The 16,176-nt window shown below is 41.4% G+C and overlaps 1 protein-coding gene across 1 annotated transcript; it reads left to right on the top strand.

Moving 5' to 3' along the window:
- Positions 1–10,031: 10,031 nt before the first annotated feature.
- Positions 10,032–13,300, top strand: LOC104426367 (pyruvate decarboxylase 1). Its single transcript, XM_039304444.1, has 5 exons — positions 10,032–10,728; positions 10,929–11,746; positions 11,844–11,961; positions 12,697–12,885; positions 12,990–13,300. Exons 1-5 carry the CDS (start codon positions 10,090–10,092, stop codon positions 13,158–13,160), a joined length of 1,935 nt encoding a protein of 644 aa, XP_039160378.1. The 5' UTR covers positions 10,032–10,089; the 3' UTR covers positions 13,161–13,300.
- Positions 13,301–16,176: the final 2,876 nt, after the last annotated feature.

Below are 16,176 nucleotides of genomic sequence, written 5' to 3'. Positions count from 1 at the left end.
TCGACTTGGTTTAGATTCAAATAAAAGTAAACATGGAGTACACGTGTCAGCTCCGTTGTATTCATGATCTTTAACCTCGCTCGTATCAGTCATATTGCCCATCAACCTTTGAGAAATTACTGCATAGTTGGAGTATACGTACTAAATTGAATAAGCGATGGATTTCATGTGGGTCAAACCTTGTATTTCACTTCATTTGGCAGACCAAATTAATCTTTCCCTAACAATTTAACGTCGAGATTAGGTTCAGCGTAAGGTTGTTCGTTAGATTGTCATCTAGTAGAGCAATTGGGGGCTAGGAATCGGTTTAGTCTAGTAGGATCTGACTTTGATCGACATTTACATTTATTTTTTATATTAAAAAAATTTAATCCTTATCAGTATCATGCCGAAAAATCAGGTTTTCACATCTGGAAATAGTTTAGAGCTGGATGCACCAATTCCAAAAGCCATTTTTCTCCAATCTAACTTGTTATTTTCAGTTTATGGAAAAACATTTTTTGTTATCTAAATACTGAAAAGGTAGAAAATATTTTTCAATTTTTTTTTATTAATAGGACTCTAACGACAACGTTAGGAGTGTCATCTCCAATGGCATGTGCATTAATCAAATTCAAACTTAGTTTTTTTCCTGATAGTCATTCGCTAAGAATGAAAAACCTACTTATGCCTCGGGTTTCTCATTCTCAATGTTTAAATTCGAGGGGCATTTCTACGGTACTCTAAATGTATCCTACAACGTTACAACAAATCATCTTAATTGAGTACAAAAATATCAGAGGAAATTTCTTATCAAACTAGAATCGCGAACAACGTGGTCACTAAAGAGGGTGCGACACTTAGAGCTAGGAGAGCGGGGGTAGAAATAAACTTACAAGAGCCATTAAAGACAGGCTAACGGATTCGTATTGATAGAAAAACCATGTGGCTAGACTTTAGCTATGAACGGCTATCCCATTTCTGCTATTCTTGTGGCAAGCTAGGACATTATGCAATGTATTGTAAGGACTTTCCTTTTGAAGAGGCAAAAATAGAAGGTAAAGACAAGATGGCCTATGGCCAATGGCTGCGTGTGGAGGTCAGAGAACATAGTCCTTATTGGCTGACTTTTTATAATCCGCACGAAAAACAAGAGCAAACCGAAGAAACTCTACCTAAAACCCCTCCCTCTTCAAATCTGAGTGTTCCTTTACTGCCTCCAACAACTAATGTTGAAGCAGGGCCCCTAACGAAATCAATAATTCCCATCAGTCCAATAGTTGTAGCCCCTCATCAACAACGCCATCAGGATGAATTGCTGCAAGGGACCTCTCTCACCACTATGCCGATACCTGCAACAGCCAAAATGAAAGGGATTCAAACCCAATCTATGGAGCTACCGCAACCAAAAAATCTGAAAAGTACCAGATTTACACCTAAAGTGGGTGTTGCCAAAAAGCTTAAAAGGTATAATCCTTATATGATGAGGAGTTTGGCACAAGAGAACCTCGATGAAGCACACCTAATGGATACACCAGTCTATGCAACAGAGGAAGTAGGACAGTGGGCTATGGTGGCTAGCCCTCAACAGCCACCCACCTACAAATGAAGTTGACTAGCTGGAACTGTCAGGGTTTGAGCAATCCCCTAACAGTTCAAGCTCTTAAGGCCATCACGACCAAGGAAAAGCCTGACATTGTATTCTTGATGGAAACAAAGAACCACGAGCTAGTGCTTCAATGTATTCAGCGTTGTTTACATTTCCCCAGCTCTTATGTAAGTAACCTAGTTGGGCTGGCTAGAGGAATGTTAGTTTTTTGGAATGACTAGATCTCCTTAAGTATGGTTCGGTCTACGCAGGACTTTTTTGATATGATTTGCAGGGATGTGATGGATGGCAGAATTATGCGCATTACTTGTATTCATGCCCTTGCCGCCTATCAAATTCGTTAACTTTTATGGGATGAGCTACGACAGATAAGCAATTCTAATACTTTACCTTGGGTCTTTGTCGGTGATTTTAATGAAATTATCTATCCATGGGAAAAGGTAGGAAAGAGGTTAGCAGACCCTTATAGACTACTTTTGTTTCGAGTCGTCCTAAATGACTGCTCTCTTATGGAAATATATAGCAAGGGCTACACGTTTACTTGGATGAACAATTGTGTAGGGGATGACTTAGTGAAAGAACAATTGGATCGGATGATGTGTACTTTGGATTGGCACCTAATGTTTCATGAAGCTGAAGTTTTTGCATTGCCGGCTTTGGGATCTGACCATAGTCCCTTACTATTAAACACTTCAGCAACATATATAAAACGATGCAAGCCTTTCATTTTCGAAGCCTTTTGGAACCAATATCATGAATGCCATGAGATCATTTCCACATCATGGAATTCAATACAAGTACAAGATTATGCTCTGATGCCTAAATTAAAGGCTGTTTTTGAAGCTTTGGCTAAATGGAGTCGATCAAAGTTTTCAAAGGGCCATCTTAAGGTGACCGCCTTGCAACAACAACTTCAGAATCTCATAAACCAACCACATTGCAACTTTGATAAAGTAGTGGCATCTAGATTACTAGAGGAAATCAGACGGATATGGCAACAAGAAGAACAATATTGGGCTATGCGTTCCAAGATTAATTGGTTGAGATGGGGGGATAAGAACACAAAAATTTTCCATGCAACTACCATTCAACGGAGGCAAAGGAATAGAATTAGCATGTTACAAGATGACCACCAAAACTGGGTGCGTGACCCTCAAACTCTACAAGAAATGACATCCACCTTTTTTTCAAGATTATATACAACCATGGGTTATTGTGACTATGGACCTATCCTGGATCAATGCCCACAAGTTGTTACAACATAAATGAATGACCAGTTAACAGCTTTGGTCACTATTGAGGAGGTTCGCAAGGCAACCTTCCAGCTAGGGACTACAAAGGCTCCAGGCCTCGATGGCTTGAATGGCCATTTTTATTAGACTCACTGGGATGTCATTCAAGATGATCTTCTTCTTTCAGTGCAAAATTTCTTTAGGTTAGGGGTGATGCCTAGTGCTCTAAATCGGACCACTATTGCTTTGATCCCCGAGATACCTCACCCGAAAAGACTAGATCAGTACTGCCCAATTAGCCTATGCAATTATGCATATAAAATCATTTCTAAGGTAATTGCAAATCGTCTGAAAGCTTGGCTACCTAATCTGATTTCTATGGAACAGTTTGCCTTTGTGAGTGGTCGCTAAATTCAATATAACATTTTAATCGTTCAAGAAGTAATTCACCATATTAAGATCAGGAAGTGGAAGCGAAAATTCAATGCAATCCTCAAGACGGATATGCAAAAGGCGTATGATAGAGTTGAATGGGATTTCCTTCAAGATTATCTACTCAAGTTGGGATTCCATCCAAGATGGGTACGGTGGGTGATGCAATGCATAACAACATCTTTCAGTGTAAAATTTAACGGCGAGCAACTAGGTTATTTCCATCCGACACGGGGCCTTCGGCAGGGTGATCCTCTCTCTCCATATATATTCATCTTACTAGCGAATGTCTTATCAATTCTTATTAACCAAGCCGTCAATATAGGACACATCAAGGGTATCAAGTTAAATAGGTGGTGTCCTACCCTCTCCCATCTATTTTTCGCTGATGATGCAATTTTCTTCCTAGATAGTAACATTCACGAATGCCAGAACCTTGCTAATATCTTGAATCAGTATTGTGTGGCTATGGGACAGGTTGTAAATTGTAACAAATTTGGAATGTTTTTCAGTAAACATTGTCCTTCAAGACTACAGGAAAATTTGGTGCGGGAGTTTAGAATACCAGTGCTGCAACAGTATGGTAAATATTTGGGTATACCATCTAACTGGGGGCGTTTAAAACGAGAGATGTTTTCTTGGATTTTGGGGAGAGTAAATGCAAAATTGGAGGGATGGAAAGAAAAATTAATCTCAAAGGGTGGTAGGGAAATTCTATTAAAGTCTGTTGTACAGGCATGCCTACAGTATGCCATGTCTATCTTTAAACTTCCCCTGTCTCTTTGCAAATCAATTGAACAAAGCATTGCTAGATTTTGGTGGCAGAACGATAATAGCAAATTAGGAATTCATTGGCAGAAATGGGATGTACTTAAGAGCATCAAGGACAATGGTGGCCTAGGCTTTCGTGATCTTATAGAATTTAACAGGGCTATGCTTGGGAAGCAAGCCTAACATTTATTCCAATAGCCTCTATCTTTATGGGGTAAAATCTTTAAAGGGCTGTATTTTCATTCAAAGGACTTCCGGTTAGCGGATAGAGGAACTTGGCCATCCTGGGGTTGGTAGAGCCTTCTGATTGGTAGGGATTCAATTTTACCTAATATTAGATAGTCAGTTGGTGATGGGAAAATGGTCAGCATCTGTGAAGATAGGTAATTACCTATAGGGATTCTAGGTGGACTAGCTACAAGAGAAGAACCTATGATGGTGGTTGATCTTATTGATCCAATCCACCACACTTGGAACATCCCCCTTCTCCACCAGTTTTTCAATGATCGGGTCATAGCAGAAATCCTTACCATTCCAGTAAGACCTCTCTATGCCAACAATCAATTAATCTGAACAAACACAACACATGGTCGTTACACTATGAAAAGCAATTACCATGCTCTCACCAACACAGCTAGCAACCAAAGTAGCAACAAGGCCTTAACTTCTTATTAGAACCCTAGGATATTATGGTGAAGAGTTTGGACTATGAAAACAGCCCCAAAAATTTATACCTTCCTATGGTCTGTTTGACATAATGCACTAGCAACAAAAGCAAATCTATCTCAACGACACATTATCACAGATCCAATTTGCAACCTCTGTCATCAACACACTCCAGAAACCCTAGAGCATCTATTCCTATTCTGTTCATGGACTCAAGGTGTCTGGTCTCACCCTCAACTCAATATCAAGCCATCGCCTCACACAGTGCAAAGATCAGATGCATGGCTCACAGAAAGGGTTACAACACCGAAACTCTTACCTAATCTGGAGACCATCGCAAACGTCTTATGGCAGATCTGGAGGACGTGAAACAACTTCATTTTCCACCGTCAGTAGCCGAATCCAACCTTTACAGTGGAGGCTGCTTTAGCATAGACCCGTATATCTCAACTCTCTGCTCCAAACCAAACGCGAATAGGGAGGTTTGTTTTGAATCCTGCACAGCCATGGAGGCCACCAAATCCAGGAACCTTGAAAATTAATATCGACGGTGCTTATTAGCCCGGTAGAACAGAAGGATCTATGGCCTGCGTATGTTGAGATCACCATGGTCAACTTGCAGATGTTTTCTTTAGATGATTCCCAGCCGCTTCGACTCTGCAAGCAGAGATCTAGGCGCTCACCTTCACTCTTCACCATCTACTGCAGCAAGGCTTCAACCACGCACATCTATTGATCGAATCGGACTGCCTTACCTTGGTCAAAACTATGCGAGATGGTAGATCACCACCGTGGGAAGATCGAGCTTTGTTTGCAAAAATAGCTGATTTGTTTTCCCGTTTCCCTAATCTACGACTTCGACACTGCAAGCATGAGGCAAATATGGTAACGGACTAGGCTGTTAAGGCCCACAGTAGTGCAGCCTTGACCTATAATTGGACTGTTTCCCCTCCTTTTCTTCTGCTAGACCTTGTATACGCTAATGATATAGCCTCGGGTTGTAAGATTTCTATCATCTGAATACAACATTCCTTTTTAACCAAAAAATATAACAAATAAAAAAAACCACCTCGCCGGTCGTACAAGTGATTTGTTTCATTTGATTTAGTGAAAATAATGATGAGACCAGTCGATCGATCAACGTGGTTAATAAAATGAAAATTTCACATAAATCAAATTTGTAAATGGGTCTTAGGATAATTTTGCATTACCCATTCACGACATTCAAGATTGAACGAAATTTGTTGTGGCCCAATGATGAATAGGGAAATTTGGCATTTCAAGGGCGACTTGTAAGTAGAGGTGAGCATGGTTCCAAGATAAAATTGAAAGCCTGAGAATCACTCTTATTCTAGGTCCTCGAATATGCAGTATGTTCTAGATTCTAAAAAGTGGGGAACATGTTCCAACGGATATGTTTCAAATTCTAGTTAAAACCGAGAACTTGGAATTTGGAACTGATCTTTATATTTTTCTTGGTTTATGTCTTTGCACAATCCTATGGCATTTTAAAAATCCAATGATGAGTATATAATCTAAAACCATGAGTTTGAGCTTCCATATCTGGCGATATAGGTGACTAAGAATTTTATTTTGTTAATAAATTATAATCAATGGATTGTAGCATATTATGATTATTGGGTCAATTCCATAAAAAAACACGAACTTTAGGTGTTGTCCCAAATCTGGCCCGAACTTTATTTTGTCTAAAAAAAAAAAGCACGAACTTTAGGGGTTGGCCCAAATCTGGCCCAAACTTTATTTGAGGCAAAATAAATTAATTCTATTACAAATAGGCTTCACATCTCTATTTAACTACAAGATGCACACGCTTTTAATATCTCGCTTTAAGGTAATGTAATCTTCTACTTTCAACCCAGCTTCTGACATTGCAAACAGTTTGCCAATTGTTAATTAATCTAATGGCCCTAGCTATGTGCCTCGTCCCCTGGAACTGAAGTCGCTGAATTATTTTTCTCATGAGAATCATCTGTAAAGTTCACCCCATTGGAAGGCAAACTTAAATTTAACATTTCATCCAAACACTCGAATGCAGCATCGTTTTGCTGTGTTGTATATTATTGCTAACGTGGAAATGCCATGTCGGATAACTGTGGAATGAGGGTTAACGGATGGCCAGATTTGGGACACAAGTGAAAATTTGTGCATTTTTTTAGACAAAATAATTTTCGGGCTAGATTTGGGACAATACTTAAAGTTCGTGCTTTTTTTTTTTTTGAGACAAAATAAAGTTCGGGCTAGATTTGGGATAACACCTAAAGTTCGTGCTTTTTTTTATAGATAAAATAAAGTTCAGGCCAAATTTGGGACAACACCTAAAGTTCGTGTTTTTTTATGGAATTAGCCGTATGATTATTAAAGATGATGATTTACTGTAATCAGTCAATTAATAGTACATATGTAAATTGGGTAGACCTGGAACTTATGACATTGTAAGTTCCATATTCCTAAGAATGCATGATAGATTTCAGATTTCAAGGGGAACCTAAAATCATGGTCATCCCTGTGAGGAAATCACCTCATGAATAGTAGATATCGCTGCCATATAAATTTAACTAGAACTAAATTTGGCAATGTCTATATTTGTAGCTTACCCATCACAGGAACGCCATTCAATCAGGAATGCTGGAAAAACTACTCTCATTATATTGTTATTAAGGTGTAGACTGTACAGTGCTTAATCAAAATATCTAGTTACTAATGTAAGACGTGACTATTCTCTATTCCAATCAAATAGGTCTCCGTCCATCTTGTTATTTTTTATTTCCTCTGTAACCAAAGCCCAACGACAATGCAGTTCCTGCCCTTTTTCTTAGAGTAGCATTTCCATTTGGTCGATGAGCTTTAACCTAAATACGAGGTTCAAAACTAGATTAGCATCGCGAGTCGAACAGAGATATTAATGAGTAGGTGCAAAGGCGTGAAAATTGCGAAACCCACTTCATGCAGTGATCGACTTGGTCTGGATCCAAACTAAACCAAACATGGAGTACTCGGTTGATGTGTCGGCCCTATCGTAGTGATATTCCTTATCAACTTTGAGAAATTACTACATGGGTGGATGGGTTTTATGCGGGTCAAATCTTATATCTCACTACGTTAGACGGACCATATTTAATCTTTATCGAAAAATTTATCATCAAGTTTAGATTCAAGCGTAAGGTCATTAGATAATTTGTCATCTAGTAGTTGGTGTTTAAAGGAGCAATCAGGGGCTAGGAATCAGTTTAGTCTAGCAAGATTTGTGTTTGATCGAAATTAAATTTATATTTTATATAAAAATGAGAAAATTCCAAATAATAACCTGAAATGAGGTCATTTTCTCAAATGAATGTCCGAAGCAGATTTTGTTTCAAATAATAACCTAAAGTGGTTATTTTGTCTCAAATAAGGATTTGAGCTCGCCGACTGACAAAATCTTCATTGGCTGGCAAGCACTTGATTTTTTCAGAGACTGAAGTGTCGGGGCATTTCTATCCATAACAAAATTTGGATAAAGATTAAAAGGAAAAAGGATTAAAAGAAATCTGAGATGGGCACCATCTCCAGCACACTCTCAAATTGCTTCGTTTTTAGGTCCTTCCTTCAATGCCACGTAGGTCCAATTAATCAAATTCACAAAATAAGTTGTTGATATTGGTAGGCTTCTCTTGCTTCTTTCTCTCTCTCTCTTTTTTTTTTTTTTTTTTTTTTTTTTTTTATGTATTCATCTTACATGGGATTACTTCTTGAATTTCTAGAGAAGCATGCCCGAATTTTAAAAAGTTCATGCATAATCCTCTAAAACCATTCAAATTCAGCTCGGGCAAAAGTGAATAGAGAAACCCAGCTCTGTTTTTGGCATCATCCCATCCATTATTTCCTCTGCACCTTGACTAAAATCAACGTAAGGACGCACGCATTCTCATGGACATAAATGAAGAAGGATGTAGAGCAGAGAGAAAAACGCAAGCTCAAGTTCCTAGACCTCTTGCTTTTGCTCCCCACAACTACCCACGGGTATCTACCAACCCAGTCATCTCCACATGAACACGGGTAATCGCCGGCGTCATTTCCGGCGGACCCAAACTGTGAATTCCCTAGTTTGCAGCCATCCCCATGACTGCAGATCAGGAACTGAAATTTGCGCTTCATCTTCACTTCGATTGAGCCGAAACATCGATTGAGAAATAAAGAACGGTCGAGAAAAAAAGAACAGGCGAGAGAGAGAGAGAGAGAGAGAGAGAGAGAGAGAGAGTCGAAGATCCGATCAAAGCTGAAGCGAGGCAGCGATTTCGTAGCGTTAATTCGTTTGTTGGCATGGTTTTTTGGGTAAGTCCCAATTGTCTCTGTTTCTTCGATTTATGAGCGCGAGCCGAACCCTAGTTGTTTGTGGAATTCGCGGTTTGGGGTTTCTGGAGTTACATGTATGGCTCTGGGGCTTGAGGTGATGACAGAACGAGGGAGAAGCTGGGGTATGAAGAGAGCAAAGTCCACGTGAGTAGTTAAAAAAGGATGCCGCTGTGAGCAATACTGGAATGGCTTGGACGAAGAAGAAGATGAGCAGGAGGAAAGAAAAAGAACGAAAAAAAGAAGAAAATAAATGTTTATGACACAAACACCTCTATTTTGGGTGCGGAAAATCAAGTGGTTGCAAGTCAGTGAAGATTTGACCGGCCAGCAAACTCAGCCCTTATTTAAAACAAAGCGACTTGAGGCCATTTCCCTAATAAAAGAAAAGAAAAAAAACTAGAACTAGCCTAGAATCAACTGAGGAGTACGATATTGGCTTAGAAACCTAAAACTCATAGGTGATTTGTTGGGATCTTGATATTAGCCACGAATTAAACCCACTAAGGAACTTGATTACCCTAAAATAGCTGCTAGGACAATTAGGTAAACCTATAGTGAAGTTGAAGGCTACTTCAGGTTAATTGATTAAGTGCACCTAATGCTTTTATTGCTATTAGCCATTAGGCAGTGCGTGAGAGGGATGAGATCCTTTACCCTATCGGTGTATTTGTTTGGTGTCCATTCCATCCAAACCACATACATACATAATGTATATATATTAATTAGAACGGTGAATTCTACTGCTAATGTACAATGGTTGGTTTTACTGATTCGGAAATCAAGTAGGGTAGAGGATCCTTGTCCATGTAAGGGCTACTTAGATCCAAGGTCTGTAGATCCACTGGGTGCAGCACTCTATCGACGCACGTAAAAATTTCTCAGGGCACTATGCTAATTGTTTATGTATAGGTCGGCTGGAGTTTAGATTACCTCCCCACTCACGAGTATAGTTAACAGGAGATCTTGTTCATTTTTAAGGGAAGCAAGCATTCCCTTTTTCTAACTTGCGCGACGATCTTTCCACTGGCAGCGGTAGTTGCTACTGAGATGGCAACGTCGTCGTTAAGCGCGCCCTTTTCCCATTGGATCACGGACTCAAGCCGACCCTATCGGAAAACCAACCACCTGATCGCGAAGTCAGCGAAGATTCATAGTGCAATAAACCTGGACGCCCATGTTGGCTCGCTGGAGACGAGCACGCTCCCGTCCGAGGTGGCCCGGCCCCACAATGGCGTCGCCTCCATCGTCCAGCCCTCCTACTCCATCGCGGCCCTTGGCCCCTCAGAGGCCACCCTCGGCTACCATCTGGCTCGCCGGCTCGTTGAGATTGGCGTGGGTGACGTGTTCTCTGTCCCGGGGGACTTCAACCTATCGCTTCTCGATCACCTCGTCACCGAGCCGGGCCTCAACCTCATCGGCTGCTGCAATGAGCTGAACGCTGGGTACGCTGCTGACGGCTATGCCCGGTCCCGAGGTGTGGGCGCCTGTGTGGTGACGTTCACCGTGGGCGGGCTCAGCGTCATAAATGCGATAGCGGGCGCATACAGCGAGAACCTGCCCCTTATCTGCATCGTCGGTGGGCCTAACTCCAACGACTACGGTAGAAACCAGGTCCTCCATCATACCATCGGCTTGCCTGATTTCACCCAAGAACTGCGGTGTTTTCAGACTGTCACTTGCCATCAGGTTCGTTCGTTGGAATCAAGCACTCGGCCACTCGCATTGCCCATACTCTTTTTTTCTTACAAATCACTGCACTCAATTTCAGATTTTAGTGCGTCCATTATCGTTTTGAAGGGTCAGTGCAGATTGCATTGTTCACAGGGTTGAATAAGTTCTTCGTCAACGTGAATAATATGTTAAGTTCTTTTCCTTTGAATCCATAGGCGGTGGTGAATAACCTTGAAGATGCACAAGAGCAAATCGACACTGCAATCTTTACTGCACTGAGAGAGAGCAAGCCTGTGTACATCAGCATCAGCTGTAACTTAACTTCGATCCCTCACCCTACTTTCAGCCGCAAGCCCATCACCTTTTCGCTCTCTCCCAGGTTGAGCGATCAAATGGTTTTGGAGGCTGCGGTGGAGGCAGCTGCCGAGTTCCTGAACAAGGCAGTGAAGCCCGTCATGGTTGCCGGGCCCAATCTCCGCATCGCAAAGGCATGCGATACCTTTGTCGAATTGGCCGATGTGTCAGGTTATGCCCACGCAGTGATGGCCTCTGCCAAAGGTCTTGTCTCCACCGAGCACCACGCCCACTTCCTCGGGACGTACTGGGGTACAGTGAGCACCGCATTCTGCGCAGAGATCGTGGAGTCTGCCGATGCGTACTTGTTCGCAGGGCCCATCTTCAATGACGTTAGCTCCGTTGGTTACTCCCTCCTTATCAAGAAGGAGAAGGCGATCATAGTGCAGCCCGATCGGGTCGTGATCGGGAATGGCCCCACCTTTGGGTTTGTCGAGATGAATGATTTCCTCAAGGCACTGGCCAAGCGACTTAACCGCAACACAACGGCTTATGAGAACTACCACCGAATATACATTCCTGAGGGGCGTCCTCTCAAGCGTGACCCTAAGGAGCCACTGAGGGTCAATGTTCTGGTCCAACACATTCAGAACATGCTGTCGAGCAAAACTACTGTGATCGCCGAGACAGGAGATATGTGGTTCAATTGCCAGAAACTTAAATTGCCCAGCGGTTGTGGGTAAGCAAAGCAAGCATTCTGTTCGCTATGATTCTTCCAAGTCTTCATTGTGTTACATTACTAGTTCAATGGCTTTTATTGTGTTTGCATTTTGCAGTTACGAGCACCAAATGCATTATGCATCGATTGGTTGGTCCGTCGGAGCAACTCTTGGATACGCAGCGGGTGCACCTAATAAGCGAGTAATTGCTTGCATCGGCGATGGGAGCTTTCAGGTAGAATATCTCATAGGGATGAGTGGTTTCAAATTTTAAGCGAAACTTAGAACCTATTTTGTCACAAGTTCTAAAATTAGTTCTAGGATCTATCCAGGTTCCACTTATATTCTCAATTGAATGATTGCAATAAATTATCACTTCTAATGACTGTCATTTGTTAAAATTCACTTATCGCAACTCATATTTAGACATACGAAAATTATGAAATGTTAATATAGTAAAAGTTTTAGTCATAGATTTCCTTGAAAATGAAAGCTCATATTAGTGGTTTTAAATTACACACTCTCATTGAATGCCGTAAGATCACACTAAGACATAGAATAAGAAAAACACAAATAATTATTTCAGGACCCATCAGAACAGGTTTTGCAATTTTTGGAACCTAAAACCTGATTGGTGGAAACTAGTCTGATTCTTGGGTTTTCGATTCTACCCTAAAATTATGCTCATTCCTAATACCCCTTTCCTTAGTCGTTGTGGTGTAGGTTCATGTTCAGCCAAGGCTTGAGTTATCATCTCTTCAAAAAGTTATTGATTGAAAGCTTTATCTAATACAAGTTTTGAAGACATTCTTCATATGTCATCATCTACTAATGAATCAATACTCCTTTTGTTTTTCCATCGATCCTCGGCAATCGTGATGTTAATAGCCTAATCGGGTCAGGGACCATTTGTACAACCTTCAATATCATTATTCAATACGCTGATGTTCGTTTTTTTTATGTCGAATAGATGACTGCTCAGGATGTCTCGACAATGCTGCGATGCGGACAGAACAGCATCATCTTCCTAATAAACAACGGTGGATACACCGTTGAGGCTGAGATTCACGACGGACCTTACAACCTAATCAAGAACTGGAATTACGCCGGCTTGGTGGACGCTATCCACAACGGGGAGGGCAAGTGCTGGACAACGAAGGTGATGAGCTTGTTATTACACCACTCGACTCCATTTTCGTTACCACATCGGCCCATCAAGAGATCATTGATAGAACGAAGAACCTCATTGCTCTCGTCTTGCAGGTTTGTTGCGAGGAGGAACTTGTGGAGGCGATCGAGACTGCGACTGGGCCCAAGAAAGATTGCTTGTGCTTCATCGAGGTGATCGTGCACAAGGACGACACGTGCAAAGAGTTGCTCCCATTTGGCTGTAGACTTGCAGCCGTCAATAGCCGCGCACCCGTTCCTCGCTAAACCATTTGATCTCCTATGTTCGCACTGGAAAACTGCCCTATTATTTATTATCATTGATTTGCACATTTTCCATATAGCAATGTTATCTTCGTGGTGCAAGTTGGTTCTTCAGATTATCTTTTATCCTCTCTTGGCATTAATTCCTGAAAAAGTCGTGCGGTTTCAGCCTAGGAGATTTTGGGATGCAATGATAGATAGGTTATTAGAACTTCGTGTACGAAGATGATGACCATTCCTATATGACCAACAACAACAAAAAAAAAAAAAACATTCAGACGAAGTTAATCATCATTTTCTCTTCAAAGATTCCAAGAAATTATAGAACTCTTCATGTCCTCGTCATACTTCCAACCCCCAACCCAACACCACCCCCCCAACCCAAAAACACCCCACCTTCATAAAACTTGGGATCTACTCCACATAAAAGAACAAATGCAATGTCCACATGTCCCGGAGATTTTCAGCCCGTTTGATTCGGTAATGAAATATCACTGTACTGAAAAGAGTTCTTAATCAGTATAGAATCAAAGACAGAAAGGACACTTGATACTAGGAGTAGGAAATGGTGTGGGACCCAGTTTAAAAAAAAAAAAAAAATGTATCAATGCTAAAAAATACTTTAAAATTATAATAACTGTGATACAAATATCTCTTTTTTTTTTTTTGTATAGCTAAAAACCCTAAACTTTTTTTGTTTCGCTAAAAACCCTAAATTTGGTCATTGTGACACAAATGTCTTGAATTTTTTTTGTATAATAAAATAACTCTAAATGTATACTTGTGTATACAGATATGCCATAGATGGAACTATGATAAATCATTTAAATTTTTTAACAATACAAAAAAAATTAGAGGTATTTTACTATTTGTGTCATGTCAGGCACAACTTGGGTTTTTGGTAGCATTTGCCAAAAATAAAATGTGAAGAGATGGGGAAAAATGTGGGTAGCCAGATAAAATTACGACATGAACCACATTCTTTCTATGCTAAAAGACTTGGTAAAATATGTTGAAATAAGCAACGTTGTATCAGCTATTTCATTAAGGAAGAATATCCAGTAACCGATGCGCTAAGAGAAGTCATATGGGACTTTTCTAGTTTCAAGAAGTCCATCAAGACTTCAATAACCTTCCAATCGAGTTGTGTTAACGGTAGCCGCGCCATGTTCAGCGGAATATGACGTGACGATGCCCATGTCCTAGCATGCTCTCTTTAAAAATCTTCTGGGTGGAATTCCTTAAGTAGCCAAGCCCTTGGAGACCCCATTTTATTTATTTATTTTTGAGATTGGGCCCCTATGGTCCAAAAGGCCACATGGGCCTCAAGGGTTGAATTAGATAAAGAAATTGGCCCAGTGCTCATAGGCAGCCCACCATCTTAACTTGAGCGTACAGAGGAAAATAAAGAGTACACTATAGTGTTGTCGAGAGAGTGGCGTGTGCAGTGTGTAACATCTCGGGCCCCACTGTGTAATATTGTCCGCTTTGAGTCACCCGCCCTGACGTGGACGAACCGCCATCCTAGCCACAGTCTTTTCCCTCACGGCTTTAAAACGTGTTATACAGATTAGAGGGACCAAAGCCTTATAAGCTAACAAAGACCTCCCTCCCTAGGTGATGTGGGACAAGAGAGGAGACTGTCACACTCTCCACCTCTTAACAGAATAGTGTCCTCGCTGAGGCCCCACGGGCGTCAGAACAGCATTTGAGCTGTGGTCCCACACGCGGTCGGGAGTCGACTCTGATACCACTATTAACATCCTGGGCCCCACTGTGTAATATTGTCCGCCACCCGCCCTGGCGCGGATGAACCGCCATCCCAGCCACGGTCTTTTTCCTCACGGCTTTAAAACGCGTTACACAGATTAGAGGGACCCAAGCCTTATAAGCTAACCAAGACCTCCCTCTCTAGGCAATGTGGGACAAGAGAGGAGGCTGTCACATAGTGAGTGCAGTGTGTGCCGTGAGAGGGTGGTGTGTTGAACAAAGAAAGAAGTGAAGCAGTGTACTTGTACGAGCGCGTTAAGTGTCTCTTGCTTGTAATAGCAAGAGTGCTACTATGAGTTGTTTCCACTTGATCCTCCACGGGGTACAACATTTTATTTGTTGTACTACATTTTGATTGAATATCCTATTTTGACGAGTTGCTTAACCTTTTAGTTTCATACTTCACTGATTTACTAAATTTGAGATAATTCACCTCCTCCCTAAAATTCACGGCTTCTTAACTCATTGCATTAGTCGGCATAAGGATGAACTGCTGATGTATATTAAATATATTTTCATATATATTGCACTGACTATAGGGTAAAATGGCATGACGAGGGATACTTTCACAAAGTAGACCTCAGCCCTCTCTCTTCTTCACCAGTAGCTGCAGAGAAAGAGCTAAAACAATTCGCGAGATGAGTGAAGCAGCAGCAGCAACGGTAGTGAAAAGAGCTAGATAAACGGCGATGAGAGCGCAAGGCGGATGCTCGGCCGAGCCTAGGCGTCGCGGCCTCCGGTCTCACTCCCCGCTTCGCTCCACCGGATCCCTCTCCGCGCCAGCAACGTTGTTGAGATCGCCGGCCCCTCTCCCTCCTCCAAGACCCAGCTCCTCATCCAGGTCATTCCTCTCGCTTCTCCTCCTCCTTCTCCTCTTTTTCCGCGACATTCCCCAGCGTCGAAATCCGTGCTCCAAAGCAAGGACAACATCGCCGGCGCCATCAAATTGCTCGAGCTCACAAACGGGGAATAGCGACCATTTCTGCCTATTAGTAGAAAGCACTACTTGATTATTATTAGTCCATTGTAGAGAAAGTTATAGCATAATTAAGTTTTAAGCTCAAGTGTTGCGTTACGAACGGCTTGAATAATTATTTTGAGTAAGCAATTTATTAGTGCATAGGAATTGTTTTGTTAACACTTAGGCATAATATAGTCGTTTCGTGGTTGAAATAGCATGTTACTTAAATTTAATGTTGATTCTTGCTTATTTGATAGGATCGCGAGATCGAAGGATCAAATAACACAC

This window comes from Eucalyptus grandis, chromosome 11 (genome assembly GCF_016545825.1).
Source record: "Eucalyptus grandis isolate ANBG69807.140 chromosome 11, ASM1654582v1, whole genome shotgun sequence".
Taxonomy (NCBI): domain Eukaryota; kingdom Viridiplantae; phylum Streptophyta; class Magnoliopsida; order Myrtales; family Myrtaceae; genus Eucalyptus; species Eucalyptus grandis.
Note: the sequence above shows the minus strand (reverse complement) of the source record. Positions and strands in the feature narration are given on the sequence as shown.